Source organism: Carica papaya, chromosome 5, assembly GCF_054855325.1.
Source record: "Carica papaya isolate Zhongbai chromosome 5, ASM5485532v1, whole genome shotgun sequence".
Taxonomy (NCBI): Eukaryota; Viridiplantae; Streptophyta; class Magnoliopsida; order Brassicales; family Caricaceae; genus Carica; species Carica papaya.
In genome coordinates, this window is record NC_142313.1 from 23543640 (window position 1) to 23565507 (window position 21868).

The following is a 21868-nucleotide window of genomic DNA, read 5'->3' on the forward strand; positions in this document are numbered from 1 at the left end:
AAGTGGACTATATCAGAAGCTATATTACTATCAAAATTTATAAACAGATTGCGCTGAAAATGCAGTCAAATTCCAAAACCTGATAGAGAATGAGTGAATTTATGATTTTTTAGCTACCCCAAACATCAAATATGATCAAATACGGGTATAAATGTTTAATAAGGATCTTTTTCCCTCATTACAACAGACTTATACTTATGTTCAGTAAAAAAAAAGTAGAAAAAATATCATGCTTCGAATAGCATATGTTAAAAAGGCTGCATTAGTTACTCATTCTTCTTACCAATCCAAAGACTAATGACATTGTAACTATTGTGGCAAACCGAGACACATTAAGGAAACATACTGAAAATTGAATAGACAACCAACTAGAGATCGTGAGAGCAAGAAAGGTTTATCTATAAGAACTCAAACAAATTTAGTTGAACCTAGTGAAACTCCTAGGCATCAACAGTTGAAGCCTTTTCAAACAAAAAAATTCAAAATTTGAAGCGTATCCTATCTCAACTTAATCCTTCATCAACTATTGGTACAAAAAATATGGTAAAATTAGGTATTATTCCCATCTCTTTTATCTCCAATTCTAATATTTAAATTATAAATTCTGAAACTAACAGACACATGATAAACTCTGTTAAAAACTTTCTAATCTATTTTTCTCATACTAAAGGGTCAAATGTCCGTATAGTTGATGGATTACACTTCTGTGTCTAGAACATATTTCATTAATTGTACTCTCACCATTATATTGTTTTCAATCCTTCATGTGTCTAATTTTTCTAACAGTTTTTTATTCATTAGTACCATCATTAGAGATTTTAACTGTAAAACAAAATTTTTTCCTCATTATTATATTTTCCAGGATCTTCAAATAGAAAAAAAGATTAACAATGGTAAACTGCAGGATGGCTTATATGTTTTGGATAGAAATCATAACTTAATTGGAAATTAAGCCGCTTTTGAGAATAAGAAAGTCAATTTGGAAATCCTATAGTAGCATTGGCGGTTGGGACACCCTTTTTCTTATCTTAACAAAATTATATCTCAATTTTTTTAAGAGAACTTTCATGAATTTCTTATTTTGCAATGCATGAGAACTAACTAAATATAAAAGAAATTCTTAACAGTCTTTTATCCATTAGTACCATCATTAGAGATTTTAACTATAAAATAAATTTTTTTCCTAATTATTATATTTTCCAGGATCTTCAAACAGGAAAAAAGATTAACAATAGTAAACTGCAAGATGGCTTATATGTTTTGGATAGAAATCATAGCTTAATTGGAAATTAAGCCACTCTTGAGAATAAGAAAGTCAATTTGGAAATCCTATAGTAGCATTGGCAGTTGGGACATCCTTTTTTCTTATCTTTGAAAAATTATATCTCAATTTTTTTAAGAGAACTTTCATGAATTTCTTATTTTGCAATGCATGAGAACTAATTAAATATAAAAGAAATTTTTAACAGTCTTTTATCCATTAGTACCATCATTAGAGATTTTAACTGTAAAAATAAAATTTTTCCCTAATTATTATATTTTCCAGGATTTTCAAACAGGAAAAAAGATTAACAATGGTAAACTGCAGGATGACTTATATGTTTTGGATAGAAATCATAGCTTAATTGGAAATTAAGCCGCTCTTGAGAATAAAAAAGTCAATTTGGAAATCCAATAGTAGCATTGGCGGTTGGGACATCCTTTTTTCTTGTCTTAGAAAAATTACATCTCAATTTTTTTAAGAGAACTTTCATGAATTTCTTATTTTGCAATGCATGAGAACTAACTAAATATAAAAGAAATTCTTGTCATTTGAGTAATAATAAACTTCTACTCCTTTTATAACTATTCATTCTGATGTTTGGGAAGTTACTCAGAATGCATCTTTATTTGGTCATAAATGATTTGTTACTTTTATTTACTATTGTGCTAAATTAACATGAATTTACCTGTTAAAAGCAAAAAATGATGTATTTTTATACTTATAATTATCTCATAAAATGATATGTACACAATTCAATACTAAAGTTAAGATTCTGAGAACTCAAAAACGATACAAAATATATGAATGGTGAGTTACATATCTACTTGAAGTCTAATGAGAAAATTCATCAGACAAGTTGTACTTACAGTAAACAAAATGGTGTTGCTGAAAAGAAAATAAATACATATTGAAGGTAGGTCGGTCACTGATGTTCACTATGAATCTACCAAAAAGTTATTAGGGTGATGCACTTGTTTCAATTGTTTATCTTACCAACAAAATGTCTCTGCGAATTCTCGATTTTAGAAGTTTTTTGAGGGGTTTTGTAGAGAGAAAATTTCTATATTGTTCTCTCGAAAGTGTTTGCATGTGTTTGTTTTGTCCATCCTAGCAATGTGGACAAGTTGAAACCTAGGACTTTTAAGCGTGTCTTTGTTGCATATTCCCTTACTCCAAAACTTTACAAGTAACATCAACCCTCGTATAGAAAATACTTTGTAACTATAGATGTTACTTTTAGATAATTTGAACCTTATTTTAGTTCAAAATCAACATCTCCTCAAGAGGAGGGTTAAAAAGAAGAGGTTATGCCAGTTTGTTAACTCTTAGCAGTCATATTTAATGGGAAAGTTCTATTTTGAAATGTCTCATTCAAGGATAAAATGTCGGGCATCTAAAGAGGTTGGACTTAAAGAAGTATTCAAGAAGAGATAAGAGAGAGAAAATCATCTTGCAGTCTGTCTTGCATCAAGAATCTTTCTCATTTCCTAAAAATAATGGTTAATTACCTTTCTTTTTTTATTTATCTGATGATATGGATAAACTCATTGCTCTCATAAAAGGAATCAGGTCCTACACTAAGCACTTTATGTCTAACTTTGTTTATTATGATTCTCTATCTCCCTCCTATAAAGTCTTTGTCTTATTTGTTTCCTCTATGTCTATTCCACATTATTAAAAAGAAGCTCTACAGGATCCCAAATAGAAGAAAACCATGATTGAATAGATGAAAACCTTGACAAAAAATAAAATCTGGGAACTTACTTCACCTACACTGGGAAGAAAGATGCTTGATTGCAAATTGGTATTTACTATGAAACACAATGCAAATGGGATTATTGAAAAGTACAGAGCTAGATTGATGGCTCAAGAGTTTATTCAGGTTTATAGAGTAGACAATCAGGAGACATTTGCATCTATCGCAAAGATGAACACAATAAGAATTTTACTATCTTGTGCTCTTAACCTTGATTAGGATTTACAACCGTTTGATGTTAAAAATGTATTCCTCCATAGAGACTTAGAGGTAGAGCTATATATGAAAATTTTCTCTGAATTTGAAGATGAAAGAACACAAAGGAATGTTTGCAAATTAAAAAATGTCTTATATGGGTTGAAACAGTCTACAAGAGCATGATTTGAAATGTTTACAAGAGTTATGATCTCTTTTTAATATCAACAAAATAATGTTGATCATACTCTATTTATCAAACATTATGAGGGTAATAAAGTCACTCTTCTCATTATTTATATAGATGATATTGTGGTGATTGTAGATGATACAAGGGAGATGACTCGATTGGAAGAACTTCTGACTTAAGAATTCAAAATAAAATATCTAAAAAACTATGCTATTTTTTGGGAATTGAATTTGTCTGATCTAATAAATAAATTTTCATTTATAAAAAAAATTATTATAAACTTATTAGAAGATACTGGTATGATAAGTTACAAGTCGACTAAATCTCTCATTGAAAGCAATCACAAACTACAAGCAGGAATTGGTACATCAATAGACCTGGGGAGATATAAGAGATTAGTTGAAAGACTCATTTATCTCTCACATCTCAAACCTCATATAGCATATGTAGTTAGCCTACTGAGTCAGTACATGCATGATCATTGCAAGCCTCATTTACATGCTTTTTTTTGCATATTGAATATTTAAAATCTGCATTAGGAAAATGTCTAGTTTTCTCCAAAAATGGTCAATAAGATAAAAGCATTTATAGATGCTAATTTGCGTTTGATCTCTAAACAATAGGAGGTGAACTATTGGTTATTGCACAATTGTATGAGGCAACCTGGTTACTTGGAAAAATTTAGAAATATAGTGTACTTGTTCGTTCTAGTGATAAAGCAAAATATAGAGTAATGGTTCAAGCAATATGTAAATTATTATGGTTGCAAAAGCTGATGAAAGAATTAAAACTACTTAAAAAAATAGTTTGTCTCTATTTTTTGACAATCGAACAGCCATTAGCATACCCCATAATACAGTTCAACATAATCAGACAAAAGACGTTGAGATTGATCCACACTTCATGAAAGATAAAGTTGTTAATGACTTCTTATGCCTGTATCATGTGTCTTTTACTGAACAGATGGCAGATGTCTTTACTAAAAGACTTTACAACCAAATTTTCCATAACTTAGTTTGTAAATTGATCATATGTGATAGTTTTGCACCAACTTGAGAGAGAGTGTTGACCAAAATCTTATGTTACTATATTAGTTAATATATTTTCCCCCACAATATTTCTTATAATCTCTCCTATATTGATATAATTAATTACAATCAATTAAAATCCATATGATAATGTAAATTTCCTTATTTATATATAAGAATTCCGTATATATATTTCAGTTGTAATATCGCAAGATGTATGAAAAATATAATTAATATTTTCTCCTCAACAAAAATCTTCACTTTACTCTAAGAAAAACATATAGTTCTTCTTGTTTCTCAACTTCGACGAGTTCCTTCTCTATATATTTTCCACTAAACTGCAAGTGTTTCTGAATGTTTATATTTATTCATCTCTTCAGTGATCAAAGACTTCAAAACTACACCTTTTATGCATCATATAAAATGATAAGTGTTAGTAGTTTTATTATACTAAGCATTTCGATCAAGATTGACTGACAAGAATATGTGTGAACATTTTAAGAACTACATAGATAATATTAGATTACACTAGATACCATAACGAATAAAAAGAACTTGTGGAGCTACCAAAATACTCGATTTATCCATCCATGTCATCAGATAATATTAGATTACACTAGATACCATAACGAATAAAAAGAACTTGTGGAGCTACCAAAATACTCGATTTATCCGTCCATGTCATCCTTTATGATCGGGATGCGGTTGCATCCAAAAGATTGAGTCATTCAACTATCGATATTGAAACAAGATTTTTGCAACATTCTTCGTAAATGACAAATTTCTTATAATTATTTCGCAATATATAGTTGCAAAATTGGAGAATAGCTTGGACATCTTTCTACCACAGCTGCAGAATTGTATTTGTTACAATATTACATAATATATTACGCAATATTCCTCTATATCATTAGTTGATTTTCTATCATTAATAGAGTGATTTATGTTATCATACATAAATCCCTCTTCTATGTATATATATTCCTAACCTATTGGAATAAAATACAAGAAATATTTTTTCTATTTTCTCTGTTATTTTACATGGTATCAAAACAAAGATTTGAGAGAGACCCGGATTAGAGAGAGAATGTCAGTAAAGGAAAATAGAACAGATAATAGAAAGAGGAAACAGATTGTCCCCAACGTGCAGCGGATGGCACGGCCTAAAGAGGAAGAAGCGGTTCCCCGCGCGCGACCATGAAAACAGAGGGTCATGCGGCAGATTAAAGGGGTGGCGGTATGCAGCGTGGAAGAGAAGGAGATCTGTTGGTGCACCGTTGCTGCGGCTAGGAGAGAAGACCAATATCCATCGCCATTGTTGCTGGTACGCAACATGAAAGTTTTGGCACAGTGTGGTCGCGACAGGCCGAAAAGAGAGATCGTGACAAGCGATCTTTAAGATCTGCATGAAGAGAGATCTGAAGAAGGAAGGCACATCGGTGTGCACGTGGCTCTATGCGCAGCGAAGCTTGCAGTGGCCAGTTTTAGTGAAGGCCGAATCTGGCATTTTCCGATGCGATTTTCATCAGATCCATGTCAGATTTGATGAATCGTGAGGTTATGTGGTGTTTTCAGCTAGATAGCAGCGGTGGGTGGTGGCCGGCGGTGGTGCGTGGAGTTCCGGTGCCATAGCGTGGGTCGACAGGTGGGGTGCTCTAGTGGTTGTGCAGTAGTGTTCTTTTTCAGCAGTGATGACTCCTTATGAGTGGTTGCTTATTTCTGATAATGGTAATTCACTCTACTCGTTTTTTCATATGTTTCTACTTATTGGGTTTGTAGGTTATTCGGGTGGTTCTCATATGACGATTTAATTTTTGAATTAAAATAGGTGATATTATTGTCTGTTATTACTGTTGTGAACAAGGGCATATAAATCGATACTGTAAGAAATTGCATATTCATAATCGAAAGACAGACCGCTAATATTATTGTTGTTACTACTAACTCATCTTCTGAAAAAAAACTGTTACAATTTTAGATGACGAATATGCTAATTTCTCTCAATATCAAAAATCTTTGAATAAATTTTTTGTTTTTACTGAATCAGAGAAAAAATATTTTATCTCCTTCTCGAATAGATGGGTGATTGATTCTGCTGCTACAAATCACATGACAAGTAATCATAATATCTTTTCTAGTTTTCAACCACACAAAACACCTTTTTCTATAACCATTGTTGATGAGTTGACTTATAATATTGTGGACTCCAATACCACAAAACCAATTTCATCTATTACCTTGTCATCTGTATTAAGTTTATCTAAATTTTTCTTCAATCTAATTTCTGTAAGTAAGTTTACTAAATATCATAATTGTTGTATTACATTCTTTCTTAATCATTATGTTTTTCAAGAACTTATGACGAAGTAGATTATTGGTAAAGGACATACTTCAGATGGTCTTTATATTCTTGATACCTAAGTACCTCGATCGGTTGCTTGTTCTAATGTTATTTCTCTATTTGAATCACATTACCAATTAGGACATCTTTCTCTGCCTGTGTTGAATAAGTTATGTTCTCAATTTCCTAATGTACCTTCACTGGATTGCGAGTCATGTCGATTTACGAAACGTCACCGTAATCCGTTAGTTTCAAGAGTTAATAGATGAGTTGAGTCTGCTTTTCAGTTAATTCATTCTGATGTTTGGGACCCCTATCATGTTCCGTTCAAAACAAGGTTTGAGTATTTCGGTACTTTCGTAAATAATTTTTCTCAAATGATTTTGATATATTTTATGAAGAATTGTTCTCAATTATTTTCTCACTTTTGTACTTTTTATGCTAAAATCAAGACCCAATTTAATATTTTTGTACATGTATTGAGAAGTGATAATGTCAATAAATATACGTTAGACCCATTTCAAAACTATATGACTCAATACAGAATTCTTCACCAATCTTTGCATGTTGATACACCCTCTCAAAATGGAATTGATGAGAGTAATAACACACATTTTCTTGAGACAGCTCAAACTCTCTTGTTCCAAACATAAGTCCCTAAACAATTTTAGGTTGATATTATTTTCATAACTTTTTGCTTGATTAATTGTCTGTCATCTACAGTATTCGATGGAGATGTTCTCTACAGTCTTCTTTTTCCAAATAAATTTTTATTTCCGGTACAAATTAAGATATTTGCTAGCACTTGTTATGTTCGAGATGTGCAAACTATGTGACAAAATTGGACCCAAAAGTCTTGAAGTGTATCCGTTTAGATATTCTCGCCTTCAAAAAAGAAAATGATGCTATTATCCAGTTCTCAATAAATATTTGATAGCAATTAATGCAATCTTTTTAGAAAATACACCGTTCTTCTCCTCATTGTCCAATTTTATAAGTCAGGGGACGAACAATGAGTGACTCATCTATAAGTTCACACCAAGTGTCTTTACTGAACAAATAAATAATAGTATTTCTCCAAATAATGTGTCTCCAAATCTATTTGAGTAAGCTAACGATACTGTTGGTGTACCTCCAACCCAACTACTGCTACCAATTGTTCATATTTATTTCAGTAGACAACAGTTCTCTCGTCATCTGATTCAATCTCACAGGACCTTGATCTTCCCATTGGTTTTCACAATAGTAAATGTCAGTGCACCATTCCTAACTCAACTTATCCTATTGAAGAATTTTATTTCATATGATCATTTGTTTCTCTCGTCTAATCCTTTCATTATTTCTATATATTCAATTTCCATATTCAAGACAATTAAAAAAGTTTTGAATCATCCTGGTTGGAATAATGCAATATTTGAGGAGACAAATGTTCTCAATAAAAATCATATTTGTGATTTTGTAGATTTATGCCAAAAGAAAAAGGGTCGTGGGGTACAAATGGGTATTCTCAGCCAAAGTAAAACCCAAATGGCTCTGTGCCAAGACTTAAAACCAGACTTGTAACAAAAAGTTATGCTCAGACTTATGGGGTGGATTATTCTTATACCTTCTATCCGGTGACCCTCTTGATGATCCGAAAAGTACAAACAATTAGTTGTTAGATTAAATTATCTCACAGTGACTCTTCCAGATATTGTATATCCTATCAGTGTTGTTACCCAATTTATATCTACACCTACAGTCAAATATTGGGAGGCTTTGGAACAGAAACTTGTAGTAAAAGGCTATACTCAAACTTATTGGGTAAATTATTCTGATACCTTCTTTTTGGTGACCCTTTTGATGATCCGAACATGTACAGTCAATTAGTTGGGAGACTGAATTACCTCACAGTGACTCGTCCAGATATTACATATCTTATCAGTGTTGTTAGCTAGTTTATGTTTACACCTACAATCAAACATCGAGAGTCTTTACAACAAATTTTGTGCTACTTAAAAGGTGCTCCAGAACTTGCCATTTTGTTTAACAATGATTGGCATACACGCATTGAATGTTTTACAGATGCTGATTGAACTAGATATAAAATTGATAAAAGGTCCACTACAGACTATTATATTTTTGTTGGTAGGAATATGGTATTATAAAAAAGTAAAAAGCAGACTGTTGTTGGTGTAAAGTCTTATGGATACATCTCTTACAACATATCTTAACTAAAGTGTGTTTGAATATCATATTACCTACAAAACTCTGGTAATATATTCAAGTTGTGCTTCATATTGTTTCAAATCCGGTGTATGATGAAAGAACTAAACATATCGAAATTGATTGTCATTTCATCCGTGAGAAGATTTAGAAAACTTGATCTCTACTGATTATGTAAATATAAGAAAACAACTAGGTAATATATTCATAGAGGCTTTAAATAGTTACTGAACTGAATATTTTCGTAAGAAATTGGGCATGACTAATATTTACGCTTCAGTTTAAGGGGGAGTGTTAAGATATTACAATATATATTACACAAAATTCCTATGTAATCACTAGTTGATTTCTTAGTATTACTATGGTGATTTATGTTACCATATATAGATCCCTCTTTTGTATATATATATATATCCCTAACTCATTGAAATAAAATACAATAAATATATTTCATATTTTTTTTATTATTTTATAGTACTTAATTATAATAAAAAAAGACTTGTCAATCCTATCAATTTTAAGCGGTGACTCATCCTCTTCTTCACAATTCCACATACTTTAAATCTTTTCCCATCACACACTTTTGCAAAAAGACCACAAAATAAGAAGAGTAAATAAGAATACCTCTTTTTGAACTACAAAAAACAAATCTAAGAGAGGATAAGCTGGCCTAGGCTGACCATTTTGGTCAAACTCAATTCAAAAAGTTAAAACAGACACAGTACAAGAAGGCTTGCTCATGGTTGTACGCACATGGGTTCCACGCATCAGTTTCGAGTCACCTGATGGCAGCGGCTGTTTGGCAATTGACTCAACTGGAGGTGTTGGTCAGAAATTGGAGGCTGGTGTAGGATGTGATGGTGTAGAAGTCCGGATTTGCGAGAGGTAGCAGTTGTGGGAGCTTGCACTAGCGAGTATGGCAGTTTCCAATGGAGTTTTGTGGAAGGGCTTCATGGGTCAACAAATCGCGACCTTCTAGAGCTGGTGATCGTGGCAATGTCCACCACCTTCAGGCAATGACTAGTTAATAGTACTGATAGCTGTTTTAGGATTTATTTGAATTTTTTGCTATATAGTTTAGGGATTGTTTATGTGCAAATTTAGAGATTTGAGTGTATGATTCTTATAGTTCATATACGAAATTGATGTAGGATAAATAAAGTTGATTTGTCCACTTAAGGATTTGGGAATTAAAAACCTACACACCACGCGTAGCGTTCATTAGTCATCATATCTAAGAAGACATAAAGATAATGCGTATGAGTTGATTGCATCATATATCCAGAAAACTAACAAACTCTTAAAATATTATTGAATAACTAATGTCCCAATAGATGAAGTCATAAAGATATTTATCATGATTTCTAAACAACTTTCCCTAAATAGAATTAAAGAAATAGTAAATTAGAAGAACTAGGATACTAATCTTAGTACAAATAGTAAATATAATAATAAGACTAAGATCCTAAGTTACTAAAATTATCATAATACTACTAAATAATATGATAATAGACTCCTAAATAATTTAATTGTTTTACATTTAATATATTATAATTTTTAATTTATTTACAAAATCTAATACTATCCTAATTTACACCGAAATCAAACTAGGGAAGAAGAGGCAACTTTCCTTAACATTCATAATCACTTATGTACATAAATGCTCTAGTACCCAAAGATCAAAGTGAAAACATTAACAATCTTCACAATGAAAACTGGATATATCGAATTTAAGAACTTACTCTGACGATTCTCTAAGAGAAGAATTGAAGACATTCGACGGTCAATCACTAATTTAAAAGTCTATTTTTAGCAATTAAGAAAGGCAAAACTAAATAAAAATAGGAAAGAATATAAATTTGAGTCACATTTTTAACTCGTGCAAAAGAATCCCCAGTCATTAGAGTGAAAACCTTAACAACCTTGTCAGTGGAAACTAGTCAAACGCCAATACTGGATTTAGTTCCCGAGGAAAAACGTGATGAATCCATTGCAACTCTTGATCCTTTTAACCTAGATTCCAATACTAATGACCTTGATGTTCCCACCTGATACCTTACTTTTGCTTCTACATATATTTTTAACTTAAATGTAATCCCTTGGTTGTTGCATCCTTTGGTTTGTATACTAACATATGTATATACGATCATATGATATATAACATATAGAAAATATCTCCATCGTTCGACTATATCCACAACAAAACAAAATGGAAAAAGTATGCCAAAAGAAGTGCAGCTTAAAGTTGTGGATTAAGGCATACCTTGCCACGACAAACAGCAAAAAATACTGCCCCAGAAGTCGACTTGTCCTTCAGTTTCGACATATATTCCTACCAAGAAAAACAAATCAGGGAGATAATTAGAAGAGTCCGAAGATGGTAATGCATTGATATTAATAGAAAGTCAATTGAACTTGCTTCCTCACATACCCCACTTGATGAAGCAAAGAGAGAAGACTGTCTAGGTTCAATTACAGGCTTCTTATGTTTGCAGATTCTCTCCCATATTGTAGTTAAATTTCCATGACTCTGAAAGAACAGAAAACCTTTTTATGGAGACAGAACCAGAAGAAAAAAGGTAACTTCTTTACAAGTTAGTGTTCTGATGCCTCACCACATTCTTCCAACACCTAATGCACTGGTCCAACAGGTAGTAGGATGGAAAGAATACCAGAAGCCCATCCGGTATTATTCTAGCAAAATTAACTGGAAAGATTTCAGGAAATGTGGCATCTTGTGAAATAATCATCAGTAATCATAAGGCACTGATTTGAAGATCCCATATTTTCTCCAAACTAAAACTCATTATTGTGTTCCTAAGCTTGATGATTGAAACAATGAACCTCTTTCTTAGAAGACTGTAGACAGCCTAGCTTTTGAGAAAAAACTGCATCAGCTTTGGATAACAAGGGCACAAAGGTCCACGTGATACAAACTAATTTAAATTCTTTTCATTCTTTTCTAAATCCCTAGAGTCAAAGGAACTAGAATATTTAACTAAAGCTATTTAAAACTTCATCTTTGCAACTCAGTTTTGACAAAGGGAAGTGAGTAGTAAATGAGAAACAGCTTTCAAAAAGGCCCAGTTGCCTTGGTTGACTCAAAAAATCAGGCCAAGATCAGTGGCCCAAAAATTAATGGCCATACAATCAGCTCATCAAACTGAACCCGATTCATAATTATCCTACATACCAATAGCATTTCCAAGCTCTTGTTTGTATTCCAAAGAATCACGATTCCGGTAGGAAGAATTGAAAGCGCAGCCTGATGGACCAACTGGCACAACTCCAGCCCATATCTGATTTGATGATATAACGTGGGGGTTTTCCAGCCGTATAGGAAAATCTCTGAGATGATCAGTTTAGAAGTCTCCATTTAGCAATTAAGAAAGGTATACCCTAATAAAAATAAGAAAAGAGCAAAAATTTGACTCACATTTTTAGTTCTTGTGCAAAATAATCCATCGGAGATAGCGTTCCTGATGTCACTATTATAGAGCCAACACCCATCCTCGAGAATTCTTGCATAGCAATTCCTGGATTAAAACACCACCAGCTAAGTGTTCTCGATGGCTTACCTGTACAATGTAGACAGGATATGTGAAATAATCACTATTATAGTTAAGAATACTGAACCTAGCATTAGAGAACTCCATCAGCAATTATCAAGTAAGCAAACATGTGATAACAAAATTTTATATGTCAACTCTCCAACACAAAACAAGAAAAGATGAAAATCTAATCTGCAACATCAGCAAAACTTTATGTTACCTCTCAAGACATCGGCAGCATTTGCCTCAATTTCTTGTACATGGACCTAATAAGACAGGAAAGAATTCAGTACAGAAACCTAACCATCACAAAAAAAATATATACATACAAAGATCAGTAAATTGGAAGGAGAAAACAATTTCATTGGAAATATATTTTCCACTCCAATTCACTTGATTCTATTAAGAAAATTCAATAAGCTCCAATCTTACACGGTAGAACTCAGCATGCCCATTGCCTTTATCCTTAAAAATTATTTTTAAAATGTCCCCAATATTTTCAAGTCTGCTTGTGGTGCTTTCCATCTTTTGCATCTTATCTTCCTCGAGAACCACCATAGCTTCCTCAATTATATCAATAAGTTTTGGAGCAGTTTCATGCGTTATGTTGAGCTCAGCAAGTAATTCATATATGTAAGGCCCAGGCCTTGTAAATCCTAATTCCTTCGATTCAACTGACACTTCAGCAATCCGTTTCTCTAGCTTCAGAAGAAGTGCTGCAGGATAAGCACAAATCAGTTCCAAAGAAAGAACATACAAAAACAATTAACTTCAATTCAGCCACTAGAATATAACAGGAAGCAACCAAGATATCAAAAACTCTACAAACCACAAAACTAAAGATACAAGCACGATAACTCTTCAGCTCATTGTCTTCAGTATTTTTGAACGAGAGTCATGATCAACCGACCTGAATCCTCAACCCAATAGGGACATTTAGAGTTGGGTCATTCTATAAATATTTGGCAAAAGAATGACTCATTGAAGAACAAGTTCCCTTTACAGCAAATTTGGAAAGTGAATGCTCCAGCCAGAATTGCTTTTTTAGCTTGAATAAGGGTAACACTCGCATATTGTAATTAATTAAAAACTAAAAAAATTGATGAAAGTGTATAAAAAGTTTTTAATTCTTATAAATTAATGCACAAATTAAATTATTTTAATTTCTTGGACTCGTTACAGTGGAAAATGGATATGCAAAAACACGAGAAAATTTAAAACCCTAAAAATAATAAAAATGGGATTAGGCCCCAAAATGAAAAAAAAAAAAAAGAGAAAATGGAGGAAATTCTATATTCTGGGAACCTGGGACACCTCAGCGCGTGAGTTGTTCACAGACAAACCAGAATCTGCTACATGGACAGCCATGCATGCGGACATAAATGAAAGAGACTGAATGAACAGTCAGGATGTAGACACTTAAACCAAAGATACCGATCAAACAGCCAGGAAACAATTGCCCAGCGTAGTGAGACGCGAATGGACGATCACGATCACACAAGGGGAAGATTGGAAGGCCTAAAATCGTGCAGACAAAAGCAGAAATACAGGAAACCAACGGCCCAGATCACGTGTGGAATGGGATCCAATGGTTGTGATTTAAAACAGAGGCAAAAAGCCAATTTTGCTACTTGATTATTCCGCATCCAACAATCACAAGCCACTGCATGGGAATGGAAGGCTGTGATTAATCCCTTCCCCCGTATAAAAGCTTTGTCTTCTTCTTTCGTCGAGCAAAAGAAAGCCGGATGGAAGAGAGAACTTGCGGAGCAAGAGAGAGAAGGGCATCAAGAGAGAGTGTTTCCGAGAGAGAGAGGAGAAGAGTCGAGTGAGAATGAAATAAAAGCCGAGAGAAAGTGAGGGCAAACTCTGGGAGCCGGAGAAGAAGAGGGAAGCAAGGGAAAGGAAGAAGAGAGGTTAATCCGAGACACTTCTCCAGGTCACAAAGACTCCGAGACTGAGCTGAAAGAGGTAAATTCCTCCTTTCACTGTTCTCTTTCAATCCTTATTAGCCATTAATACATGCATGCATGACCTTTCGGAAGAAGGAAAAAACGACTTAGCTGGTGTGAGCTAAGAGGAAGTGCCAAAACACCAGAACTCGATACTGAAGGGTAAGCTATTCGAACTTGAACTTTCATAAACATATTTGGCTTCGTTTAAAATCAGCTTAGGTGGATTAAACGAACATTTGTGTCGTTTAGATATCCTAGAAATATAATAAAACAGTAAATCACTAAAAATGAGAAAAGATTTAACCAAAGAAAACCTAAAAGGCTCGGGTACCAACAGCTAACCATGCTGATATCCTTCATGTTCAGGGATTTAAAAGTTGTTTGAAGAGGGCTTAAACAGTGAGAATTCACTGGAAAAATGAAAGCAAAACCAAGTGTAAGTGAGTCATCTGTATCGAGGCCTTAAAACGATTTTTTTTTAAACTCCACTAACATTCTCGGTGCTATTTGAATAAGTATGTGCAGAAGAAGAAAAGAACGAACGAGAAAGGGGTTTTGGGCACAATCCTTGTGGTTCAAACTGTCGAAATATGTGTTTGGGTATGACGTCCCGATGCCCACGGGGCAACGTCCAATATAGAGCAGATAAAATTGCATTTAAAATAAACACAGAATATATTACATCCCTTATAAAAATACAAATAGTGTATACTGAGGCCTTAAGATTAACCATTTATAACCATTTATAATTACAATTACTGTACTAGTTAACCTACAAAACACAAAATAACTGGCTTCACAAAGTATCACTCTCTTCACAACACTCCTACTAGTCTCAGAATGGATCTAGGCATGGCTCTGGAGGCAAACCTGTTTCATCATCTGGGGAATGAATGGATTGGGGCGAGTTCCAAATAACTCAGTAAGAACAGCAGTATTATATCAATGCAGACAACGTTTTAAAGGTTTATTAATGCAGTTAGTGAAAAGCATATTGTTATCACTTTGAAGCAATATGTTAATTTCATAAACTACTGAAAATTTCATAGTAAAATTTTCATTCAATTTCATTGTTTATAGAATTCCCCTTCTTAGCCTTTTCTTACAGTTAACATATCAATCTAATCAGTCCAGTACAATAGCAATCAATTCCATGCAATACCATACAAGTTCAGTGCAGTAGCAATCATTCAATACAATACCCTACTAATCAGACACTCTTTGAAGTCTTATTATCAGTTATTATCGTAATTTAGGGTTCACTGTTTACAAACTGTCATACGAAAACCAAATCTTTTAAATCTTTATGGTTTATAAATCACTTTACCACTACCCTTCTTGTCTTAGGTTTTAACTCCTACTCATATTTTTCATCTCTTTAACCTTTTCCTTATTTACCAATTCTTGTTTTAACACATAATATCATCTAAAAGAATGCATTAAGTCCATTAGCCTAGTTGTTAATTGATAATAACTTATGCTTTATGAATGAACTGATGGATGATTGGCGTTTTGAAATGCTTTACAAAAGAGAAAATCAATCAAAATTACTAGGAAAGCGTCGGGAAAGGCCATTTGTCTCCGCCCGAGATTGCCAAGCGCCAAAGCGCCAAGAAAAATTGGCAGACACAACTATGCCATGCACGATGCACGTGCAGGATGTTGTATGGGTGCCCATTAGCGCTAGAACAGGGTCCGTCCCCTAACACGCTGCGGAATGTGAAGAGAGCTCTGCCAGGCATCCAGGGGTCCAGGCGTCGAGAGAGCTGGAGGCAGGAATTGCCATGCCGCGTGAGAGTGCGTGCAAACACGTGCGGGGTTCTATCTGGGTGCTTGAAAGTGCCTAGACAGAGTTCCTTGGGCATACTACATACGCGCAAATTGCCATTGAGTGCTGGGAGGCTTTGCCAAGCGCTAGGTGTCGAGAGGGCCAAGAAAGAGGCACTGTCTGTGCCATGCAAGTGTGCGGAAAAAATCCCCCATCCGCGGGCTGCACTCCAGCAACCCTACGGGCAGAAACAAATGGATTAAAAATAAATGAAATTAAAATTAATGAATTTGATTGGGCAAAGAAAACGTTTTAAACAAATGGATTAAAAGTAAATGAAATTAAAATTAATGAATTTAATTGGGCTAAGAAAGTGTTTCCAATAAAGGGATTAAAATAATTGAACTTGAATTGGTTTGAGAAAGTATTTTAAACAAAGGGATTTTCATTGATATTAAAAGTGATTTCAAAAATTGTGTTCTGATAAGAAAGGGATGGATTAAAAATGAAACGTTTGGAATACATCAACAATTAGGGAAATTTGGAAATGAATAGGTGAATTGAGTAAGGAAGAGTGTCACTTAGGAAAAAGTATTTAAGAAACTTAAAATTCTTATAAAGGGGAAAAGGGAAGTAACGATAAAAAGAAAGAAACATTAAATTAAGGCAAACAGTCAAAGGTAGGTTATTAGAGGAATTAGGTCTTAATCATAGTGCTAACAGCAGTGTCGTAAGAACCAAAGAAATAAAAAAGAGTCAATAAAACTTAATCAACAAAAAGTCATTATAAATCTGTTTACTTATTACCATGGAGAATATCATATTGTTATTGTAACCAACTGTCGAAGAACCCTACCCTATGAATGGACATTGTATTGGCATCCCACCCTGATGAGAGTTAGGTTTGTGATCGGAGTGTGTAAGAGTGAGAATGAAAACCAAATATCTGTTTGACCGTACATCAAGTTGGGAGTGTGCGTGGCTGAAATTTGGCAAGATGTGTGATGAATGCCACTTATAAATAGATGATTTGTGTCTAATCCAGACATGGATAAGAATGTGTTATGTGATGTGGGTCATCTAGAGAATGTTACTATTATACCCAATTCGATATGTGTTGTGTTTCATATCCATGTAGTAGGGGTAATCCTTTGTGCCTCTCCCCGATACCGTTATAAATTGTATCGTATGATGAAATCCGATGTGTAAGAAATTGTATAAGTGAGAAATGTGAATGTGAATGTGTTTGTGTAAGTATGTGAGCGGTGAAATATGAGTTGAGAAAAGATGGTGTAACAATAAGAAATAAATGCGAATAAAAAGCAACTATAGTTGCAATAGTGAAAAGATATAAGGAAGGAAAAAGACTAAAAATTGGAACCGAGATTTGAATCAGATAGTCGAATTGACACTTCACGGTTAGGTATACAATAAAGAAAATAAGATATGGAAACGAATAATGTAAATGATTTAGAGAGTATTATTAAAAATAATTAGAATAAAAAATTTATTATGAAGTTTTCAGCAGTTCAAGACTTTACATTTTCTGATAAAATATTGTACTACGCAATTTTGTGTGATTGAATGTATGCATGCCTCTGGTTATAGGATATTGTTTCACACTTACTGAGTAAGTGAAACTCATTTAAATTCACCGTGGTGTTTTACAGATCAGGAGAATCCAAAGCAAATTTCGGACTAGTGAAGGACAATCAAGAGACTTAAGTCAGACTTTAGAAAAATATGTATTTAAGGGTATTTGTCCTATTTTGGTTAACTCTGTCATTTTGAACCTCTAGTTGTATATAACCTCATGTTATCGTAAATTTTATTACAATGCTCTACAAGGGATGAATAGACATTTTGTATAACATCGCTACATGTATTTATAATTTTCTTGGTTCTACTAGTTATTATGGTGTGCAAACATCCATGCTCACGACAATGGGGTCAGGGCGTCATAGGAAGCAAGGAATGGATGTAGTTTCACTGTTAACAAGTTAATAAGAAAGGAAAAGATTTTGGTGAATGGTTACTTTCTATACAAGAGGGCGGAAAAGACTTTTGACCATATTTTGTTGTAGTGTCCCCTAACGCATAATTATGGAGTATGGTGTATGAGTTGTTTGGGATTAACTGGGTAATGGCAGGTAATGTGAGGCAAGAGTTATAAGCATAGTTGACCGTTAATGGTTTGGAAAAAATATTTGGGTCTCATTTCCCTTACAATCTTTTCGGTGGTATAAAAAGAAATAAATAGAAGAGGTTTTGAAGGGTGGAAGAGGATTTTGATAAGATTAGAGCTATCTATTTCAAGCCCTAGGTTTTTCAGTCAAGAGTCACCCTTTGTACTCTACGTAGAATTTAGGAAACCTTATTGATAACTTGATTGATATGTAAATATTTTTTATATATAAGTTGACACCCTCTTGGTACTTATAATTAATTATACACACTACAATTTTTATTTCAAAAGAAAAAATACAAGCATAATGTCAACTACACAACCGGAGTCGTGATACAACAAATGTTCAAAGTTACAATAGGCATCGCAAATATATATTTTTTGGATAAAGTGGAAATGTATTCAAACAACAGCTAATAGTGACCATCCATAAACTTCGAGTTAGATTTAACCTCTAAGAATAGCAAAATTATCTGGATTGTGAGATTTGTCATTCGATTCATCCCTTCTTGCCACAGCAAGATCAGTACAACTTTTAGCTTCGGAAATGCATGCAGATAATAGTCCACCAGGCAATTCAAATGAGGCTGCATCTGCACATATGCTTTCCTGTATTGTTTATGTACGACTACAGGAGTCAGCAATCTTGTGTAATGCAAAAAATAATTGAATAAACCAAAATTTTCTTGGGTATCAGCTAGTTATTTCTGACAACAAACAGCCAAAAGAAGATTGAAGATACAAAATCAGAACAGACATTTAGCTATTTGAGAAATAAAATAATTTTAAACCTTAGACTTGCAATTTTTCAATTTTTCCTCACCAGATTGTGAGCCTCATCAAATATCAGTACACTGTTGTTCCAGTCAAGACTCAGAGTTTTTCTATACCCACGATCAATGAGATAATTATAAGGTGCAAACAAAATATCAACAACCTTATGGAGCTCTCGAGAAACGTAATAAGGGCACCTATAAGAAAGAAGTGTAGAGTAAATATGGCAGCTCAACATTAACCCTGCTACCAAGTGCTGCAGAGCTATTCAAATAAGAAATACACAGTAATCATTTAACATAAATTACATAGAAGTCTTTAAGTTTTGATTATAAAACTGCATTTATAATTCACAAAAAATTATAAACTACTCTTTTCATAATTTTACTGTTGCAAAAATTAAAACAAAAACTATAATAAGTTCCTATACACGTTGTGCTCTTCTTATACTATTACATGTGTTTTCTTTATTATTTTACTTAAAGTTTCTTTTATTTTCTAAAGCAGGATTACTTATTTTATTATCAATTTTTTATTGTTTAACAACAACCTGACTCTCACATGATATATATTAAACCATCATTTCTCTTACTAAGAAACTGGATTTAATTGGCAGAATATATTTTTTATAGAATGAACAAATTCTTATTTTTTTTAAAAACTGACCAAATTGCAATAATACCTAAACCTTAAAGGGTTTCTGTGCTATGTAACCCAATATTGTTTAAATATAAAAAAGAAGGAAAATGATAATATCAGAACTTACGGCCCAAATCTTCTTCCAATATTGACCAAATCCTCAATGTCAATAGGTTCATCTCCAAGATGTGGATTGTGCTTCACGTAATCTAGAATAGAAGCAGAAATTTATAAGAAAATCAAAGGTCATAAATATAAAAAAAAGGCTGAATTAATCACTAAATAACAAATGCTAAAGCCACTGCCCTCTTGGCTCAGCAATAATTCTCCTATTCTTGACATTGTAGAGTGTGTTTAAAGTAGTTTCTATAACCAAATTACACAATGGGTTGTCCCCTTTACACCAAAAAACTGCTAAGTATGAATGTTACTTTAAGTAAAAGCAATCTTTTTATTGGCAAAACATAAGATAGAAATTTGGCCAAACATGCTATAAGTTCAATTACATTCAAGCCACACAATCTTCCCCAAATTACTGCACATCATTATAATCGTGGAAACCGTTACTTATTAATCGATATAAAATGGGCTAAATTAATTAACAAGCAACTTAGTAATGTAGAACAAAGAGACTTTGTAAACAAAACTTAGAAAAATTTTATTAAAAGTGAAACTTGAAGATCTCGAATCTCAATAATTAGATCAATATCTCAATATTTGAATAAATCATTATAAATAGTTTGTTTGATAACTAAGCTTGAATAACTTTTTGTAGGAACCAACATATCAGAATAGGAATTCTTATATCTATATAGAAATCCTAAAAATAGGAAATAAGCAAATTAATTGAAATTATTTGTAGCAAAGAATAACTAAATAAGATCCTAATTAAATAGGAAACAATAAACTTATTCCATATAAATATTTAAAAATAAAAATAAAAAGTATAAATAATATATTAAATCTATAGCACCAAGGGGGTGCAACCTATATACAAAAGATATTTATAGTTCAGTAAAACTATCTATAACATGTCCAAAATCTTCTACCTTATACATGTCATGCCCCAAAAATAAAAAACCGAAGAAATGAAGTATGTATCCCCCATCTTCAACATATCACTCAACACCCCATTGAAAAATTCTTCTATTTCTCTCCTTCTACACAACCCAAAAGATAATCAGAGAAATTAACTTTATGCATTTTTTTTTTAAACTACCCCCGAAGCCTAAATCTTCTCCTTCACCGACCTCGCCATTACCCAACTAATCCCAAGAAGACCATACACCATAGACCACAAGTTATATGTAACAGAACAGCATAGAAGAATGTGGTTGCAAGATGCAGGCCCATGCTTACGCAGGTAGCAACCCTTTACCATCACTCTCTCTCTTCTCATCAGGTTGTCAATGGTCAAAATACATTCTTTACCAGCCTCCCAAGCAAACAAAGCAATTCTTGGCGGAGCCTGAATCTTCCATATCTGTTTGGTAGAGAAACAATCCAATCTTATGTGCCCCACTCCCATCAAGTGTCCAAAAAATTATATAACAATGAACTCTCCATTTTTCTTCAGTTTCCAGTAAAGTTGGTCCCTACCCCAAGTCACCTACATATCAGACAGTAAGTAGAGTAAAGCTTCATACCCACCAACCTCCCAATCATTAAGTTTCTTAACCAATCCACACTCCAGTCCACTCCATTCCTCCCCCCATCATAAGTCGCCTCCACTGGGATGCCTTCCCCTGAGAAATGGCAGAAAAATCTGTGGGACTCAATCTTTAAAACTTCCTCCCTCAATCCACTCATCCAACCAAAATCGAATTTTGCTCCCCCTACCTAACTTCCATCAAACACATTCAAGAAATTTCCCACTACCCACACTAATTTTCCTCCACAAGCCCAAGCCATATATTCTACCCATTACACCCCAAAATCCACCAACCTCCAGTTTCCCCAACGGGCCTCCACCACACTCTTTTACAATCTCTCCTCTTCCTTCAAGTACCTCCATATC

General features: G+C 33.5%; 1 protein-coding gene across 4 annotated transcripts in view; it reads right to left on the bottom strand.

The window, feature by feature from the left end:
• The window catches only part of LOC110817823 (RAD3-like DNA-binding helicase protein), a 76604-nt gene that overhangs the window by 34753 nt on the left and 19983 nt on the right, over positions 1-21868 (bottom strand). For 3 of the 4 annotated variants that reach the window (XM_088221097.1, XM_088221093.1, XM_088221096.1), the window contains exons 4-13: positions 19979-20060; positions 19262-19409; positions 18891-19047; positions 12963-13246; positions 12751-12796; positions 12416-12557; positions 12173-12327; positions 11595-11686; positions 11411-11509; positions 11243-11311 (exon numbers count right to left, since the gene is read on the bottom strand). In XM_088221097.1, coding sequence (XP_088077223.1) covers positions 11243-11311; positions 11411-11509; positions 11595-11686; positions 12173-12327; positions 12416-12557; positions 12751-12796; positions 12963-13246; positions 18891-19047; positions 19262-19409; positions 19979-20060 — 1274 coding nt within the window. The remainder of the gene's footprint in view (positions 1-11242; positions 11312-11410; positions 11510-11594; positions 11687-12172; positions 12328-12415; positions 12558-12750; positions 12797-12962; positions 13247-18890; positions 19048-19261; positions 19410-19978; positions 20061-21868) is intronic. The other variant, XM_088221094.1, reaches the window with a different exon arrangement.